The sequence below is a fragment of the Nansenia antarctica genome, assembly GCF_963989245.1.
Source record: "Nansenia antarctica genome assembly, chromosome: 16".
In the NCBI taxonomy this organism is placed as follows: Eukaryota; Metazoa; Chordata; class Actinopteri; order Argentiniformes; family Microstomatidae; genus Nansenia; species Nansenia antarctica.
Genome location: NC_137686.1, coordinates 23,026,530 through 23,043,062, shown reverse-complemented (window position 1 = coordinate 23,043,062; position 16,533 = coordinate 23,026,530). Strand labels below are relative to the sequence as shown.

Here is a 16,533-nt window from a genome sequence, read left to right as displayed (position 1 = left end):
ACTCTTAAAACGCCTACATATACTGTACACACACACACGCAAGTACACACACACACACACACACACTCATTGTAGTCCTGCTTACATAAACACAGAGAGTTGAAGGCCCAGACTATGCTGGTTCACAATAACATTTACACTGACAAAGCAGCGCGCCAACTGCTAGTTTACCAAACCAATGGCCAGGTCACCGATGCTACGAAGGACAGAACACTCACTAGCTGCTTCCCATCTGCTATACGCAGGCATGTGTCCTCTGTTAGCTAAGCCCTTTTTTGATCAAACAGTTCCAGTAAAATGTGCAATACACCCAAAATGTGATCGCTTGATTCAAATGGGATTCATTCGAATGAGGTCGATAGCACTTTACAATTCGATCCGATAACTCCTCGTAATACTGAACCTTCCTTCTGCTTTTAAACGTTTTTTACTTCCAAACAAAGTGTGAGAGAGGCCACTGGATCAATTGTGGCAACCAACACAGTACATACTATTGGCACAGTCTGGTGTTCTCACACAATCAGCATGCCAACGCCACAGGGCGACGGGTGAATCGGTTTATCATGACTGCCAGGTGAACCCGGCAGTGTGTAGGGGGAGGAGAATGTTTGACATCCATCTGGAGTAAACATAGCAGGGATTCTGGGCTGAGGTGTGGCGCAAAAAAAATGAGAACGAAAGCGTTGGCATTAGCCATAGGGGAATATCACATCATATTTCAAGTAACGCTACAAGTCTTCTTCTGCCTTTTGTGTTCTCCCTGTCTACTATATGTGTCTTTGGAAGAAGCGTCACCGGACATGGATAGGTGACCGACTGACATGCCATCTACTATGCCACAGCAGGTCCAACTGTCATTAAATGATAAGGCTTGCTTATGCCTTCATAAACTTTATATAAGACCTACATAGATGTTTCACAAACGATATACTGTACAACAGGTGGATCTGGTGCATTGCCAAAATACATGCCATTTGTCTTCATGAATACTTTATGAAGCATCTATGTATGCTTTATAACGGGTTTATGAAGGTGTCATTCAGCCTTTCACTTTACATTTTTACGGTAGACCCCCATAACACAGTGTCTAGAATATACTGTAATCACTCCAAAACAGACCAATATTAGATAATATTACTTAAATATGATTAAAAATCCAGGACAGTTCATCTACAAGCCTATAACAATCCCTGCCACCTCAAATACCATCCATACTGAAAGAGAGAGAGAGCAAGGGCTTGGCGTATGAGGTTGTTACGGTCCAGTACTATGACAAACAATAGAAGTCTCTGCGTCAGCCAACCCTGTGTTGTTGTAACCTTTTGTGGGCATCCCCCGGATTAGGTGACTTCACAGAGTGCTGGCTTCTAACAACACCTGAGAGATAGATCGCCAGTGTGCCTTTTAAACTGTGCTAAACAAACAGCGTACGGGCGGCGATCTTCCTTCACTGCTTCTAAACTGTGCATGACCCTGCTATTATTAATGCTTACCCAGAGCGCATTGGGGCTTGCCTCTGTCTTTGCATATCTTCCAGAAACCTGTTCCATGCATGGCCCATTTCCAGGGCCCTCAACATTTCACAGTTGTGGTGACAACCTTGGTCCCACTTCATCATCACTCGACTTCCCTGTTCCTTAAAGTCACCTGAAATACTCAACGCTATTTATTTAATGATTCATCAGGATGAAAAACTAAATGTGTGATTCATCAAGAGAGTCAAGAGTGTTCAATAACACGCACGGAGGACCAGTTAGGATCTGTGAGAGAGAGAAAAACAAACAACAATTGTCTCTATGTGGGTTCTTGAGTTGGCATGGACTTCAGCTGCGAGGAAATCGAGGGCTTTGATGTGCAATCGTGAGAGCACTTGAAAGCATCACTTTGCTCTCTGAGACAATTTGTTTTTACTTTGTCTTTGTCACTCTGACATCCACAAGTGTGAGTGTGTTCTTCCCAAGACATAACAACTTAAGACGACTTTGCCACGAAGAATTAACCATAATTCCCCCTATAGCATACACAACATGTCATCTCTTCTGCACGAACCGTGGTTCTAAAATCCCACACACCTGCATCATAGGAATTTAAATAAAGGGAGGTGATTATTTAACTCATAGGCAATTAAGGATAATCAAATAAAGTAGCAAGTAAGCTCTGTCAAGTCAATGAACGGCTCAGTGAAATGCAGTTTGCTCAGACATCATACCTCACTATTCATTATGATCATAATAATCTTAATAGTAACTTAATAGATGAAGCATGAGACACTTGGCATGCCCTTTCAGCTAAACTACTGCTGCTGCTTTCACAGTGAATTCCTCCAGTATGAGTGTGTTTCTCTGGTGTCCACACTGATTGACACCTGAGAGCCTTTCATGCGTTTGATGGAATGCTTTTGTCCGTCACTCACGTGTCAGTAGAAAGCTGATACAAGTGAGCGATATAGTGTGAAAGAAGATATTCGATACACCTCCCTGGCAAACATTGTATTTCATCTTCTTGACTTTCAGACATGTCATCAATAATTACTAATGTAAATCATTATTGTTAAAATGTTCCAAATCAATATGATGCAGTACTTTGTGATATTATTCATGGGAACATGTTTGGAATCAACATAAAGGGGTTAAAAACAGGAATTGTGTTTCATAATAATGTCATGCGTGAAAGAACTGATGCAAAGGAAAGGCACGCCACCTGGTTGTCTCAGGTGAAACCTCAGTCGGATCGAGTTACACAGGTGAGACAACACAGGTAGTGCATGTGTGCATGAATCACAAGGGTGAAAAGGTTATTCAACTTCATGCCGTTACCAAACAAATACTACCCCTGAATATGAAAAACAAAAACAAAACAGGGAATGGGTTTTTACCTATGATGTGTGTCATTAACATTGAAAGCAGAAGGCAATTTTTTGTTGTTCCAAAATATTGGTAATGATCTGGCCCCGCCTCCTTGGGTTGGTCCCGAGGTGAACCCGGCTATAAACGGCTCAGCAGACACCCAGTAGGTGAGTCGAGCTTCAGTGCTCCCAAAGGTGTGACTGCAGTGATCTCACCACCGGGCGCTTCTTACTAGGATATCTCTGACTGAACGCGCTCTGCGCTTGGACACCTGTTCGTGCGTAATTGCCTTTCTTCACTGAGAAGAGACTCAACGTTCTTGCTGTTTTGACTTCGGGCATCCGATAAAAGTTGGATATATACTACATATCGCAGACAGTGAACTAGAATAAATAGAAAAACATGAAACTTGAAGTGTTCTGCGGAAACCACTACGAGATGAAGTCTCCGGAGCTGTGCAGCAGCGACGCCGAGAGCAGCGTGGAGGAGCTGGGCTCGGATGGGGACTGCGTCGCGCACAGCCCGGCGCCACCTGTCGCTCCGTGCGCCGCCGACGCCAAAGGCAAGCCCTACACACGGAGACCCAAGCCTCCGTACTCTTACATCGCACTGATCGCCATGGCTATCCGTGACTCCACCACGGGACGTCTGACCCTGGCGGAGATCAATGACTATCTGATGAAAAAGTTTCCCTTTTTCAGAGGCAGCTACACCGGGTGGAGGAACTCGGTGCGACACAACTTGTCGCTCAACGACTGTTTTCTGAAAGTGCTCCGGGACCCGTCCAGACCGTGGGGGAAGGACAACTACTGGATGCTGAATCCGCACAGCGAGTACACCTTCGCCGATGGGGTGTTCCGACGCAGGAGAAAGCGCATCAACAAAAAGTCAGGAGGCAAAGAGCTGGAGGTCTCTGGGCATGCTGAGGTCCCCTACGAGGACGCGCCAGACCACCCAACGTCACCAGCCTTGGTCACTAAAACTGGACCCAGTGCATCAAAGTTTACAAGTTCTTTCGCCATAGACAGCATCCTCAGCACGCCCTATAAGAGACAGGAGTGGGCAGACAATTCCCCTGTAAGGTGGCCTTGTTTCACAGGTTTGATGATGCCCCATTTGGCGAGGAATCCACCTGTCACCTTGACCTTACCATACGCCCATCAGGCAGTGTTCCATGTGAACTCGTACGCTGCGCATGTGCTGAGGGCGTATGGTGGTGGACTGTACTCCGAGGGGGACTAAAAAAAAAAGACTAAAAAAAAAGAACAGTTTCGCTGCGTTGGACTCTTTTTTCCAGATAATCCCCCCCACCGATCCCGTGCCAAACACATCAAGGCAAGATGCGTGCACCCATTCAAAATAGACAACGATGTTGTCTTAATGGACTTGAGGGGTGTGGCACATTGAATAAATGCAGTCGGTTGGCACTATTGTACACTTTGCAAGATGTTCTATCAACAGAATGCATTTTTGAATGCATTGCCTTGATTTCGACAACCATGCAGTCGCCTGAGATGGTGTTTAAGATTATTTTTCGTTGCTTTATTATAAATCATCTCATTTTATAGAGTTTGACCCATCCAATGTGGTGGCAAGGAGCTATAGGCTATATGTCATTGCTTTGAGGTTCACTGTTCATTTTCTTGTAAAATGATGGATGCTTTACTTTATGATGTACTGTACATATGCTACTATTTATGTTTCTGGTTTGTCTAAAATGTTGTTGCTGAATTTTAAGACATCACTTGACCTTCGAAATATGCTGGTTTACAACTTCACATTTGGCATGTCTTCAAGTGATCAAGTCGAAAGTTAGTGTATGTTTAAGACCTGTGTTTTTGTTCTTGAAAACACGATGAACGTTTTAGCCTATACAAATAAAGTGTGTATATTTACATGAAAATAGTGTTGTGTTTTTCCTTAATCTTTGTTAATGTTCAACCTGAAATGTGAAATAACTTTTCAGCAGGTTTCTGGAACCCTTCTGACTGTTACAAGATAACGGCCGGTATCAAGGGGAGTGACAGCACGTGTATCATGACTCATCTAATTTGCCTAATCTTTAATTGGTACATGCAAATAGTGGCTAAGATCCAAGAAGATTATTCGATGGGCTTCCCTGACAATGTTTTTAAAAGCCCGTTTTTAAAATGCTTAGGACCAGTTTTTCAAATGCCCAATGACCAAGTACGCCTTCAAGTGATTACTCATTACTCATTGCAAAACAATGGTTAAATAAAGAAGGAGAACCATTTTTTCATGACATGGACTACATTGAGTATGGCAAGCCGATCTGTAGCTGCTTTTGTGGATTTATATCGTATTAGGCTAGAGTAGTCCGCCATAAACGTATAAAAAGGATGGCAACATGGAACTGCAATGAATTTTGCTGGGCCGATCATTAAACGAAAGAGACATCAATTACTCTTATTAAAGACACAATTTGAGATGTGTCCTGCGTTTAAATTGTCATTTAAATTCATGATAGGCCTACATACCCATTTCATCTCGAAGAGTATGCATTTCCCTAATGACCTTCATGTCTTAGCCTATCTTATCGTACAACATAATAGGCTACGTTATTTAATGGTATGTTTTTGTAAGCAATATCTTTGCAAATAAACAATATAGGCTACCTACATCTTTAAAATATGTAAAAACATGGATTATTATTCTTGTACCTGGAGCTTAGTCGATTTGAGAGTGGTCACATTTCACGAGCCCCATCTCTCTAATAGGCGTATGGCCGGCCAGCCATTTGGCTGAATGATGAATTGAGGATCGCACCTTTAATAGCACGCCTTACATTGGTAATACATTGCACCAACGAAACGCATGCCATAGTGAACTACATTAAGTTAGTCATTTCTAAAAAATAATATATAGACAATCCGAAGTGAAGTCATGACGTGAAATCGAACCTGATGTCCACAGATCTTTATTGCATGGCAGATCGCACACATTCATTATTATGGTCAATACATTAGAAGCTAACAGGCCAATAAAAAGAAGAAAGAAAGGAGGCATGCAGGGAGGAGTAAGGGGGAGAAGAAGAGGGTACTTAACGATGAAAGAATAAAGAGGAAATTAAACGAAAGATTGAAGAGGAGGCATCTCGGATTATAAGGACACGTTGCTGGACCAAGGAGGATAAACTAATGCTGTAAAAACGTCAAACTTGGCTATTCATATTGATGCAATATGTAAATATTGATGCATCTGATACAGTTCTTTGTCATAACCCATTTTGTATTATGAATATATAGGCTACAGACTTAGCATAATATAGGTTATTCTTGATTTAGATGGAATTGCTTAATTGAACCTATAGGTTCAACATTAGCCTGTTGAACACTGCAGCCTGTTGTTAAATAGCCCTCTCTCACACATGAATGTACACAACTGGCAAAACTGTGTTGTAATGGATCTATAGCCTACTGAATATTGTTTGTTTGTAGTCAGATATATTAGATATTCAATAATGAATTGGTATTATTATATTGTCTTATTATTATTAATAATAATATTATTAGGCTATTATTATTGTTATTATTATTAATAATGTTATTATTATTGTTGTTGTTGTTGTTGTTAGGAGTATTATTATTAGTATTATTCAAATATTATAATACATCATATCTTTATTATTAATGTGGCACAGAGTGAAGTATTTCAAAATTGGTCGCTTCATTCAGGGAGAAATGCTGCGACTATTATTTATTTTTTGTGTCCGTGAAGCTCGCTGTGAGCGGATACAGACATTCTGTATTTATATTTTCTGTCTGGGGATACAAATAGACGTCGCCTCTGGAGTCGACCCATGAGCAGGGGGGAGAGAGAGGCGAAATAAGTGGGATATAAAACTTGAATTCAGTACACATTACAAGCTGAAAACTGTACTCTATTTTCACCAAGTTATGGCATGATCCCTATAGGGAGAGGCGAAATAAGTGGGATATAAAACTTGAATTCAGTATACATTACAAGCTGAAAAACTGTACTATATTTTCACCAAGTTATGGCATGATCCCTATAGGGAAAATAGAGTACAGTTTTTCAGCTTGTGCGTTCTATCAAAGCCTTCCAAGTATTCTTCTCTCGCTGAGCAAAAGTTCCTTTCCCAGCTGTGCATCCTGATCGCAGCGGGGTTATTAGTTTTGATGTTGCCGGAAATTCTGAGGAGATTATGTCCTTTACCTTTGTTGTTATAATGAAAGATGATTTTATCTTCACATCCTTGTTTGGTTAAGAGTTTGAGCTTGTGGGTAACCGTTGCTTCAAAGCCATTGGCTTAAAATACCTCACTGTTATGTAGTCCATCATAACATATTAAACTGTGTAAAATTGGTAACAATATGTCTCCGAATAACCTCAGTTCGTCGTTAAATCTGAAATATAAGATTATGAATTAATCAAATTAATTTAAACTCAACTGGAAACTAGAAATATAGGCCTAACTGATGAATGAAACATTTATTCAGGATGTATAAATTGATTAAATTAATTTAAAAAGAAAAAGAATAGGCTATATGCAACGTGAATCAGAGAGGCTATTCATTGACATAGCCCAAAGGAACACATTGGCTCAGCACCATGTCACATATAACACACTAAAGTAAGTAACTGTGATCTCGTTAGGCCTAACAATTGAATGTTCTAAATATAAACATTTTATTATATATTTTCCTCACGCTGCATTGTAGCATAGCCATTTAGACTAATGTGCATATACATCACTAATCAAAAACGCAAATCGACGAGAAGAAAATAACAAAATAACAACAATCACAGGCTGTAATAAATATGGAAAACGAAGATCTTTCCCTGAGACCTAATTTGGATCTTCGCTGTAATTAATTCAGCTCCACAGGGATGTGATCCAGGCTCTAGGCAGTAAACTGACACTCGTACGCGCTGTGTGTGGTATGCTGGCAGCGCCTGATGGAAAAAGCATGCTTCCACTCATGTCAAGCCCCTAGTACCCTCAACAGCCCCCAACAAAGGAACACGACAACTATGGACTGCAATGCCATACAGGCAACCTGGCAATATCACGCCAAAATAGAATAAAGTTGTGAGATCTACAATACAAAGACCTACATAGCATCCCTTCCTTTCACCCAGGAGAGCAAGACCGAAAGATTTGCTAGACCCGCATGATACAATGACAATTGCTTCTAAATAAGGGCAATAAGGACCGACCAATATATGACACGGTTGACAAATCATATAATGATGCATTACACTTTTCACTTCAGTTCGTGAGCTCAGAATGATAAGGTTCTATCTCCGTTTAGGGTAGTTCAGAGATATTGAGCGTCAACGTTTTTACATTCCATTATGTTTTGTGAGATGGAACCTTTGTATTTTATTAATTACTAACATGCACCACACAGGCATTAATAAACACCTAATGGATCAGATTATGTAAAAAAACTCAATTTTGACAAAAATGGAGATAGAACCTTATAACTCTAACGTCACGACTTCAGTTTCATAGATATGGTGAGGGTTGGTTTGGCAATTTAAGGCTCCCTTCAATGTTTGGCTTGGTTGCACTGTTGACTAGAGTGTCTAAATGCGTTTGATAAATGGCGTAATTGCGTGTATTGGAGATGCAAGGTGTGGGAGGAGATGTCTAATATAGTAGTGCTATGTGCTGTGCTGTGTGTGTGTGCCTCATGCTAGAGTGATGTCTGGACCGGGGCCAGATTATGGGAGGGGGTGGGTCTCGAGTTCCTGCTGGCGATTTCTTGGAGGGATTTAGACGGGATCTTGGGGGGCAGAGAAGAGATTTAAGAATTGATAGGTGGTCGAGTTTTGTTTGGCCGAGGGATACGCGCAAGAAAGCTCCAGGAGCTTTATGTTTCCCCCCCCTTAAAGGATTATTGCCAGCCATGGAGACGGAGGAGGAGCAGCGGCCGCACTGATACGCACCATGGTGTTCTTGATTATAACAGCAGCAATAAACGCGCAGTAGTAAATCGCGACGGGACACTGACCTCTCCAATTATCGCATTTGGTTTGGAGACTTCTTTTTAAAAAGTTTTTTGAGGGAGTTATGCTACATAATTGACTAAAGAGGAAGGATTGGGTGTGATCTGATTAGAAGTTTCAGGCCACTGCGTAAAAGCGACTATAGCAAGGGCATTGGGGGGGCATTTACTCGTATCATTCCCGTTATCCTCACTTTATCGGGGGGGGGGGCAGCAACATGTCGACTGAGAGCTCTCAACAACATCTGGACTCGCCGCATCCTCTCAGATCGAGTCCAACATCAGGCGGTGCGATGCAGCATGCAACTCTGCAGCCAGAGGTGGAGAACAGCGCAGAAAATGCGTCCGGCAAAGGAAAGAAGGGGAACTCTGGTCTGAGGCGTCCCGAGAAGCCCCCCTATTCATACATCGCCCTGATCGTGATGGCCATCCAGAGTTCCCCCACCAAGAGGCTCACCCTGAGTGAAATCTACCAGTTCCTCCAGGCCCGCTTCCCGTTCTTCAGAGGATCTTATCTGGGCTGGAAAAACTCAGTCAGGCACAATCTGTCCCTGAACGAGTGCTTTATCAAACTGCCCAAGGGCCTGGGCAGACCGGGGAAGGGACACTACTGGACCATCGACCCGGGCAGCGAGTTCATGTTCGAGGAGGGGTCCTTTCGACGCAGACCTCGCGGGTTCCGTAGGAAATGCCAAGCTCTGAAACCCATGTATCGCATGATGAACGGCATCGGTTTCGGTGCGTCGATACTGCCCCAGAATTATGATTTCCAGTCACCCTCCGGCGCGTCCTTGACGTGTCACAACGGCTACAACTTGGACGTGATGGGGAACACGGTGCACCCAGGGAGCTACGACGGGTTAAGTGGGAGCCACCATGTGTCACACATGTCGCCGAGCCCCGGGTCCACCTACATGGCGGCTTGTCAGGTGACATCTACCGGGGACTATGCATGCCCGGACAGCAGCAATAGCCCTTTGCACTCCTCCCCATCCATGGCATCAGGCACCTTGGACTGTCATACCCCTTACGGGAGTGCTCCTTCACACTGGACGTCCCCTGGTGTGTCTCCATACATCAAGCAGCAATCTCTGGCCTCCAACAGTCCCACGTCCTCCGCGTTGCACTCGAGCATGTCCCCTTACTCTCTGGAGCAAAGCTATCTCCATCACAACGGGAGAGACTCAGCTGACATTTCAGGTATTTACTTTCCTGCATGTAGGCCTCGCCGATAGTTCAAGAGCACAACATCGGACATTGTTCATCATAAAACTTAAATATTTACAAATCATTAGTCTAATAAAAGAGTAGCCTATGTATCTGCTTTGTTGAGTTAGCTCGCATTTGTTAGAATATCTAAACTTTTATCAAGGCATAGTGTTGTAATTTTGATTATTCGTTTGGTTTTACGCAACCGAACAAAGAGAGCGCAGTAGGAAATCGTGAGCTTAGAATTATAAGGTTCCATCTCCATTTTTGGTCAAAATTGAGTTTTTTACATAATCTGATCCATTAGGTGTTTATTAATGCCTGTGTGGTGTTATTTTCAAAATGTTGACATTTTTGAGTTAGTAATTAATAAAATACAAAGGTTCCATCTCACAAAACATAATGGAATGTAAAAACGTTGACGCTCAATATCTCTGAACTGCCCTAAACGGAGAGAGAACCTTATCATTCTAAGCTCACGAAATGAAAAAGGCCTGTCAAAGAGGGGGAATCGCAAATTACATAATTGTGAGAGGTGACAGGACATCGGGCCTACAGGTAACAGGCCCACTGTCAATGTGTTTCTTGAACACCACGTAATAAACTTAAACGTACAAAAACACTATAGAGAACTAGTGAAACACGAGTTACGACAGAGCATAATGTGATTGAATGATCTCTAATGGCATTATGCTTTATTATGCCGATATGAACAGACAACCGCTGACGCACAAACGGACTTAGTGGAAAATTCTCTCAACACCAATATGTTGAATAAACACAATATCAACATGCACATATTTAGTTCTTTGCCTCAATCAATTGATTCCAAGGTGGTTCATTGACATTGAAATACCCAACATTGTAGCCTATCAGTGATACATTTGCACGTCGTGGTAATGATACGGCTGGAATAAAATAGTCTCTAAATGATTACGTTCTGGGAGATCAGAAACGGTCACCCAGAACGTAATAATTGGGAGATTGGGTTGTGAAAATGGCGTGCAGCGACTTTGGCTTAGTACACTACAATACACAGTAATTCCCTAGTACAGGTAATACAATTAATCAAAAATAAATGTGGTTTACCCAAATACGCCTTATATTTAACAATAAGAGTTCCGCGCATTATAAGCTATTAACACTAAATGAATAGCAAACTAATGCAACATTGAGAATTCATATTTCAAGAAGACCGTTCAAAACACAGTAGGGCCTATACAGTAAAAACGTTTTCCAAAGCCTATAGGTCTATCTAAATACCCATCTACAGCCCAACTTAATTACAAAAATATATACATTTGTATCTAATGAAAGCATATTCCATTTGAAATAGGGTAAGAAATGTCCAATAAGCGCATGTTCACACGCCAAATACAGACCTACATTTATCTTTTATAGGCTAGGATTAGACTGTCATAAAGTATTTGTTTTTGAATGCCATTTCTCTGCTATTTGTTTTGCAGTGGGATTATCTCGATACTCCAGCCATTCATCGCCTGTGTGTGACAGGAAAGATTTTGTCTTGAACTTTAATGGAATCTCCTCGTTTCACCCCACCACCAGTGGATCTTACTACCATCAGCTGCACCACCACCACCAAAGTGTCTGCCAGGACGTGAAGCCATGCGTAATGTGAAGCCATGCGTCATGTGACATGGAAACGAGAAGGGCCGCTGACATGCATCTTGGAACAAATGAACATGTCACGAGAAAACGTTTCTTGTTGTTGATGTTCGGTGAGAAGCCCTTCATATACCTCCATACTAAATTGACCCATAGCCTCATAGGACACAGTGGAGAGCGTCCGTGACATGGGTTCTTAACAGCAACTTTACCAACTGATGAAGAAGCAGGAAAAATGAAGAAAGACATTCATTCTTGCCGTCGTCAACGCGTGACGTTAGAATTATAAGGTTCTACCTCCATTTTTGTCAAAATTGAGTTTTTTACATAACCTGATCCATTAGGTGTTTATTAATGCCTGTGTGGTGTTATTTTTAAAATGTTGAACATTTTGAGTTAGTAATTCATAAAATACAAAGGTTCCATCTCACAAAACATAATGGAATGTAAAAACTTTGACGCTCAATATCTCTGAACTGCCCTAAACGGAGATAGAACCTTATCATTCTGAGCTCACGAACGGCTAACACAATATTCAATGAAGGTCGCTATATCTGAATGCTTCTATAAAACGCCCTCTGTGCCGTGCCATACTATGCCATGCTAAATGCATCATTTATGTTGTTTGACTACACGTTTTATCCGATAAACTGCAATATCCAACCACATTTGAAATGTGTTGATTGAAAATACATGCACAATCACTCATATAGTTACCTTTACTTATTTGCACTTAATGTTGTCCATCAGAGTGTTCTTGAGATGTTGCTGTGTAGCAAGTCAATAAAAAGTTATATTTTAAAAACCGGGGATTTGTCAGTTATTATTAAGAAATCATGTCTGAAATGTGCATAATTTCGAACATATCTTGTACAAGGAAGAACAGGCCTGTATGCTTAAAATGGTGGGCCATGTTTGACGAATTTGTTCTAACATTAGACCCATGGTCTTTGCTGTGTTACTAACGAGAAATTGTTAAACAATTGCGAGACAAAATCTTTTGTTCAAATGTTGGCAAATCAATGATCAAATGCATGCTATATCCATCTTTTACAAAACGAAATGTAATTAATTCAAACAAGTTAAACGTTGTGATATTTTTTATTATAATATATTGTTGTATGATTAATTAGTGTCTACAGCCTAAAGGGTATAACTGCAGAGCCTGGTGTTCAATAGCATATAGAAATGTCTAAGCAAAAATCTACAATGATTTGAATAATGAAATATGAATTTGGTTAACTAATGTGTCTGCTCGATATCATATGCAGCAGGAATCAAGGACATCTGTTATATATAATCTATAGACTCTGTACAGTATATCAGTGGAATTTACTCATGGTTACTTACTACAAAGCAAGTATAAAGTAGGGTACTTACACAATAACTCTGTGTAGGCTCATATGCTAGATTGAAATAAATGGGACAGAATTAAGACAATAATCAATTTGATCTGGGCCATTGTGAATAATCACATAGGACTATCAATTCAATTCGTAAAGTGTATTTAAGAAAGTATTTACAAATTGTTGCATAATAGTTAGTATAATTAATATAGTTCAATATATAAATCGTATACATCATACGCACATTATAGTATGCCACATTGTTGCAACATTGAAACATGGACAAAAAAAATGACTTCAGTGAGTCTGTGTGTGAAACACATGAGCTATTATTATAAAAACTGTTTGTGTGGAAAAAATAGAAGTTATTTAATTATAATACATTCATTTGATTTGATACAATTAAAGCGTGAACGAGAAAGGGACGAGAAAGGGAAAGTGAACAAGTGAAACGTCCATTACTCGCAGCAGTTGTCAAAGGTGTCTGCTGTGCATACAATTTCATCTAATGCAAAGATGTAACCATGCTGCCATCTAGTGGTGGTTGCTGACCTGTACAGAGAGGTGATTGGATGAATACATCTTCTGTTCAAACCTTGTGAGAGTCTTAACGATTATATATATATATATATATATATATATATATATATATATATATATATATATATATATATATATATATATTAGTATTGCTATATATATGCTATATATATAGTATGTGGAGGAATTTCATCACATATATATATATATACAGCATTGGACCTACTGTATTTGACTAAAACCTGATAAGAGTACCTATATCACTATAAGGCTAGGGGCCACGTCAGCAGTTCCCAAACTTTTGGTCAGGACCCCGGAGTAGAATTGGGGTCCCCTGAGAAAATAATTGGGGTCCCCTGAGAGAATAAGATAGAAACATGTGTAAACCCTATACTGCAGTGTTTTTGAGGTTCAAATCCAAAACCAACAAGATGACGTTTAGTCATTTAGAATACACGTCTTCGACGTCATTACTATGTGTTGACATGGCCTGCCGTCAAGGTATTGGGGTCACAAGACATTGTCAGTTTGGGGTCGCCCAGCCCAAAAAGTTTGGGAAGGGCTTTGTGATGTGAAGTTCAATGCACCCTCTAGCCACTAGTGGGTGCTGGTGATCTTGTATGATACACATCCACAGACATAAACAGGACAATGACTCTGTAAACAGCTTATTTATACAGGACTCCTTGTTTTACAGTTGTTCTATAGAGTGGATTGGTTGTGTTCCAAGCTTAAACAGGCCTGCCAGGTGTCTGTTTTTGCTGATTCATCAAACCCAAGATACCTAAACATACCGTTATTATGGCATGTGAGCCATGCTAGCCAAACATTATTAGAGTACAGTAGAGTACAGTAAAGTACATTACAGCATAGTAGAGAGTCATCTCTATCATCTCTCTTCACAAATAGGCTGAGTTTGGAATTGAACTGGAATCAGAGTATGTAGTGATCTGAACTTGGATCAAAAGACTCTCTGATGCTCCTCTCTGGTTGATTTAGAAACACTTTATTAAGGAAGTCCAATGAATGTTTTTTTTATAAAGCCTTATAAACATATTCATAGCACCTTATAGAGCATTATGTAACTGTATGACATTAAAGGGAATGTATCGCAGCCTGCTGGGCCTTACACATCAGCTCAGGTCATGAAGCCTATAACACTCTCCAAGTAAGTGATAAAAGAACGTAACTATCCTTTTAAGACTTTACATCTGTGTATAAGGCTGCATAGGTATATGTGGGTATATTAGTCTAGTAGCAATACTAAGTCAATGTTTTGATGCGTATTTTCCACAAACAATAACTTAAGCAAGGAATATTTGTTTAGACTCATCAATCAGTTCATCAGCCAATGAAGTGGATATTTATTAAGTATATGATATATAATAAGAATATAGCAGTCTGTCACTACCGCAACAAAAGGTAAAGTCCAACGTCAATGGAACCACAACTTCTAAGAACTGAATTAATGTTTTATAAATATTTTACAAGGCCAACATAGACACCTGAAACGTCATTAGCAGTAGTGTATATGTAAAGTCATACGGTTATAACAGATCTGGAACCTGTGTCTTAATTGTGGCACTACTTGTTTTTGCTTATAGCTGATTGTTGGGCCCTTTACAGTATATGTTTTTTAAAGTATTTTTTATGAGCATTTAAAGTTCTCATTTGTTTAAAACTGGGACCAAATGTATTTTTTAGTGATATTTCGGTTGTGACAAAATTCTTTCATTTCTCCAAGTCATTATTGCTAATATATGACTCCTTGTTTTGTCCAACAGATATCCATGTCCAGAAAAGAAAGTGTGTATATTTGATAATGAAACCTGATTGGTTGTTTCTTAAAACCACACCTACATTTTCAGCCTTCTAACAATATATGGAATTAATCAATTCTTAAAAATGCTGTAAGATAGACTAATCAGCATTCATATTGGAGGGGGGTGCTACTATTTTCTGGTCATAGTATTCTTGAGATTGTGGTTTATGGCATATTTAATCTGGAGCTTTGAACCGAATGTGTTTAGATGGTGACCTAATGGGGACAGCATTTTTAACAGTTCATTTCAGAAAATGTGAAATATCTGTCAACTATATCCTCATATTTCTATTTGCTATGAAAACAAATCAAGATGTTTCATTGATTTTATACAGATTTAAAAGTTACAAAAATCTTTAATTGCTTTATTGTTCAATACAAAAGACCTTTAGGACCTATGTCAGGGGACACCTCACAATACACAGTGGTATAAAAACACTGGATTTGGATTCAATTAGGAAATCAATATGTTGTGTACTGACTTATTGACAAACGTGATTTAACTACATTTCCGAATACAGTATCTTTTTTTATTGAACGGGGGAGGCAATTTGCACCATTCTTGTATAATGATCCACATAACACTTCATACGAGTGCTTCAGGTTTGACTGTGGATTCTATACGTATACGGAGGCCTCGGAGGCCTGATCCATCGTGAGAGGAAGAAAGCTAAACAAACCATTTAAAAGTATGGAACAACGCAAAGTTATTGACTTAATGGCATGTTCTGAAACCACAGGACTCTTTTTATTTATTATTTCAATCAGAGTTTCGATGATGAATTAATTATCATCATCAGAATGTTTGTCAAACCACAAGAAAAATGAAAATGAGGAAAGACCTCTTTCATCGTCTGAAGGCATTTTTCAAATCTTAACATCATATTTTTCACCAAGTGTCAGCAGATGTTTACAGGAATGTGCGTGAGATCGTATCATTTTCAAAATGGAAATACACTTGACAGCTATTTTATATTTTCTTGTAAATGCATTGAGAGATCTGATGTAGAGATCTAAACTAAAATGTATTAATTGTTAAATTCAGTTTTATATATATATATATAATATTCAATTGAAGAATTGGGACAACAAAAAGTGAGGATAGTGGGTCCAACTTCATTACAGAAAAGTGCTCTCCATGGGACCAA

At 39.9% G+C, this 16,533-nt stretch overlaps 2 protein-coding genes across 2 annotated transcripts; both read left to right on the top strand.

The window, feature by feature from the left end:
- Positions 1-3,248: 3,248 nt before the first annotated feature.
- On the top strand, positions 3,249-4,088 carry foxq1a (forkhead box Q1a; the record flags this gene model as incomplete). The annotated part of the gene is made up of 1 exon (XM_080547060.1): positions 3,249-4,088. The coding sequence occupies one exon, from the start codon at positions 3,249-3,251 to the stop codon at positions 4,086-4,088; it is 840 nt and encodes a 279-aa protein (XP_080403186.1).
- A 4,972-nt stretch (positions 4,089-9,060) lies between these two features.
- foxf2a (forkhead box F2a) lies at positions 9,061-11,690 on the top strand (the record flags this gene model as incomplete). Its single annotated transcript, XM_080546330.1, has 2 exons — positions 9,061-10,042; positions 11,518-11,690. The coding sequence occupies 2 exons, from the start codon at positions 9,061-9,063 to the stop codon at positions 11,688-11,690; spliced, it is 1,155 nt and encodes a 384-aa protein (XP_080402456.1).
- Positions 11,691-16,533: the final 4,843 nt, after the last annotated feature.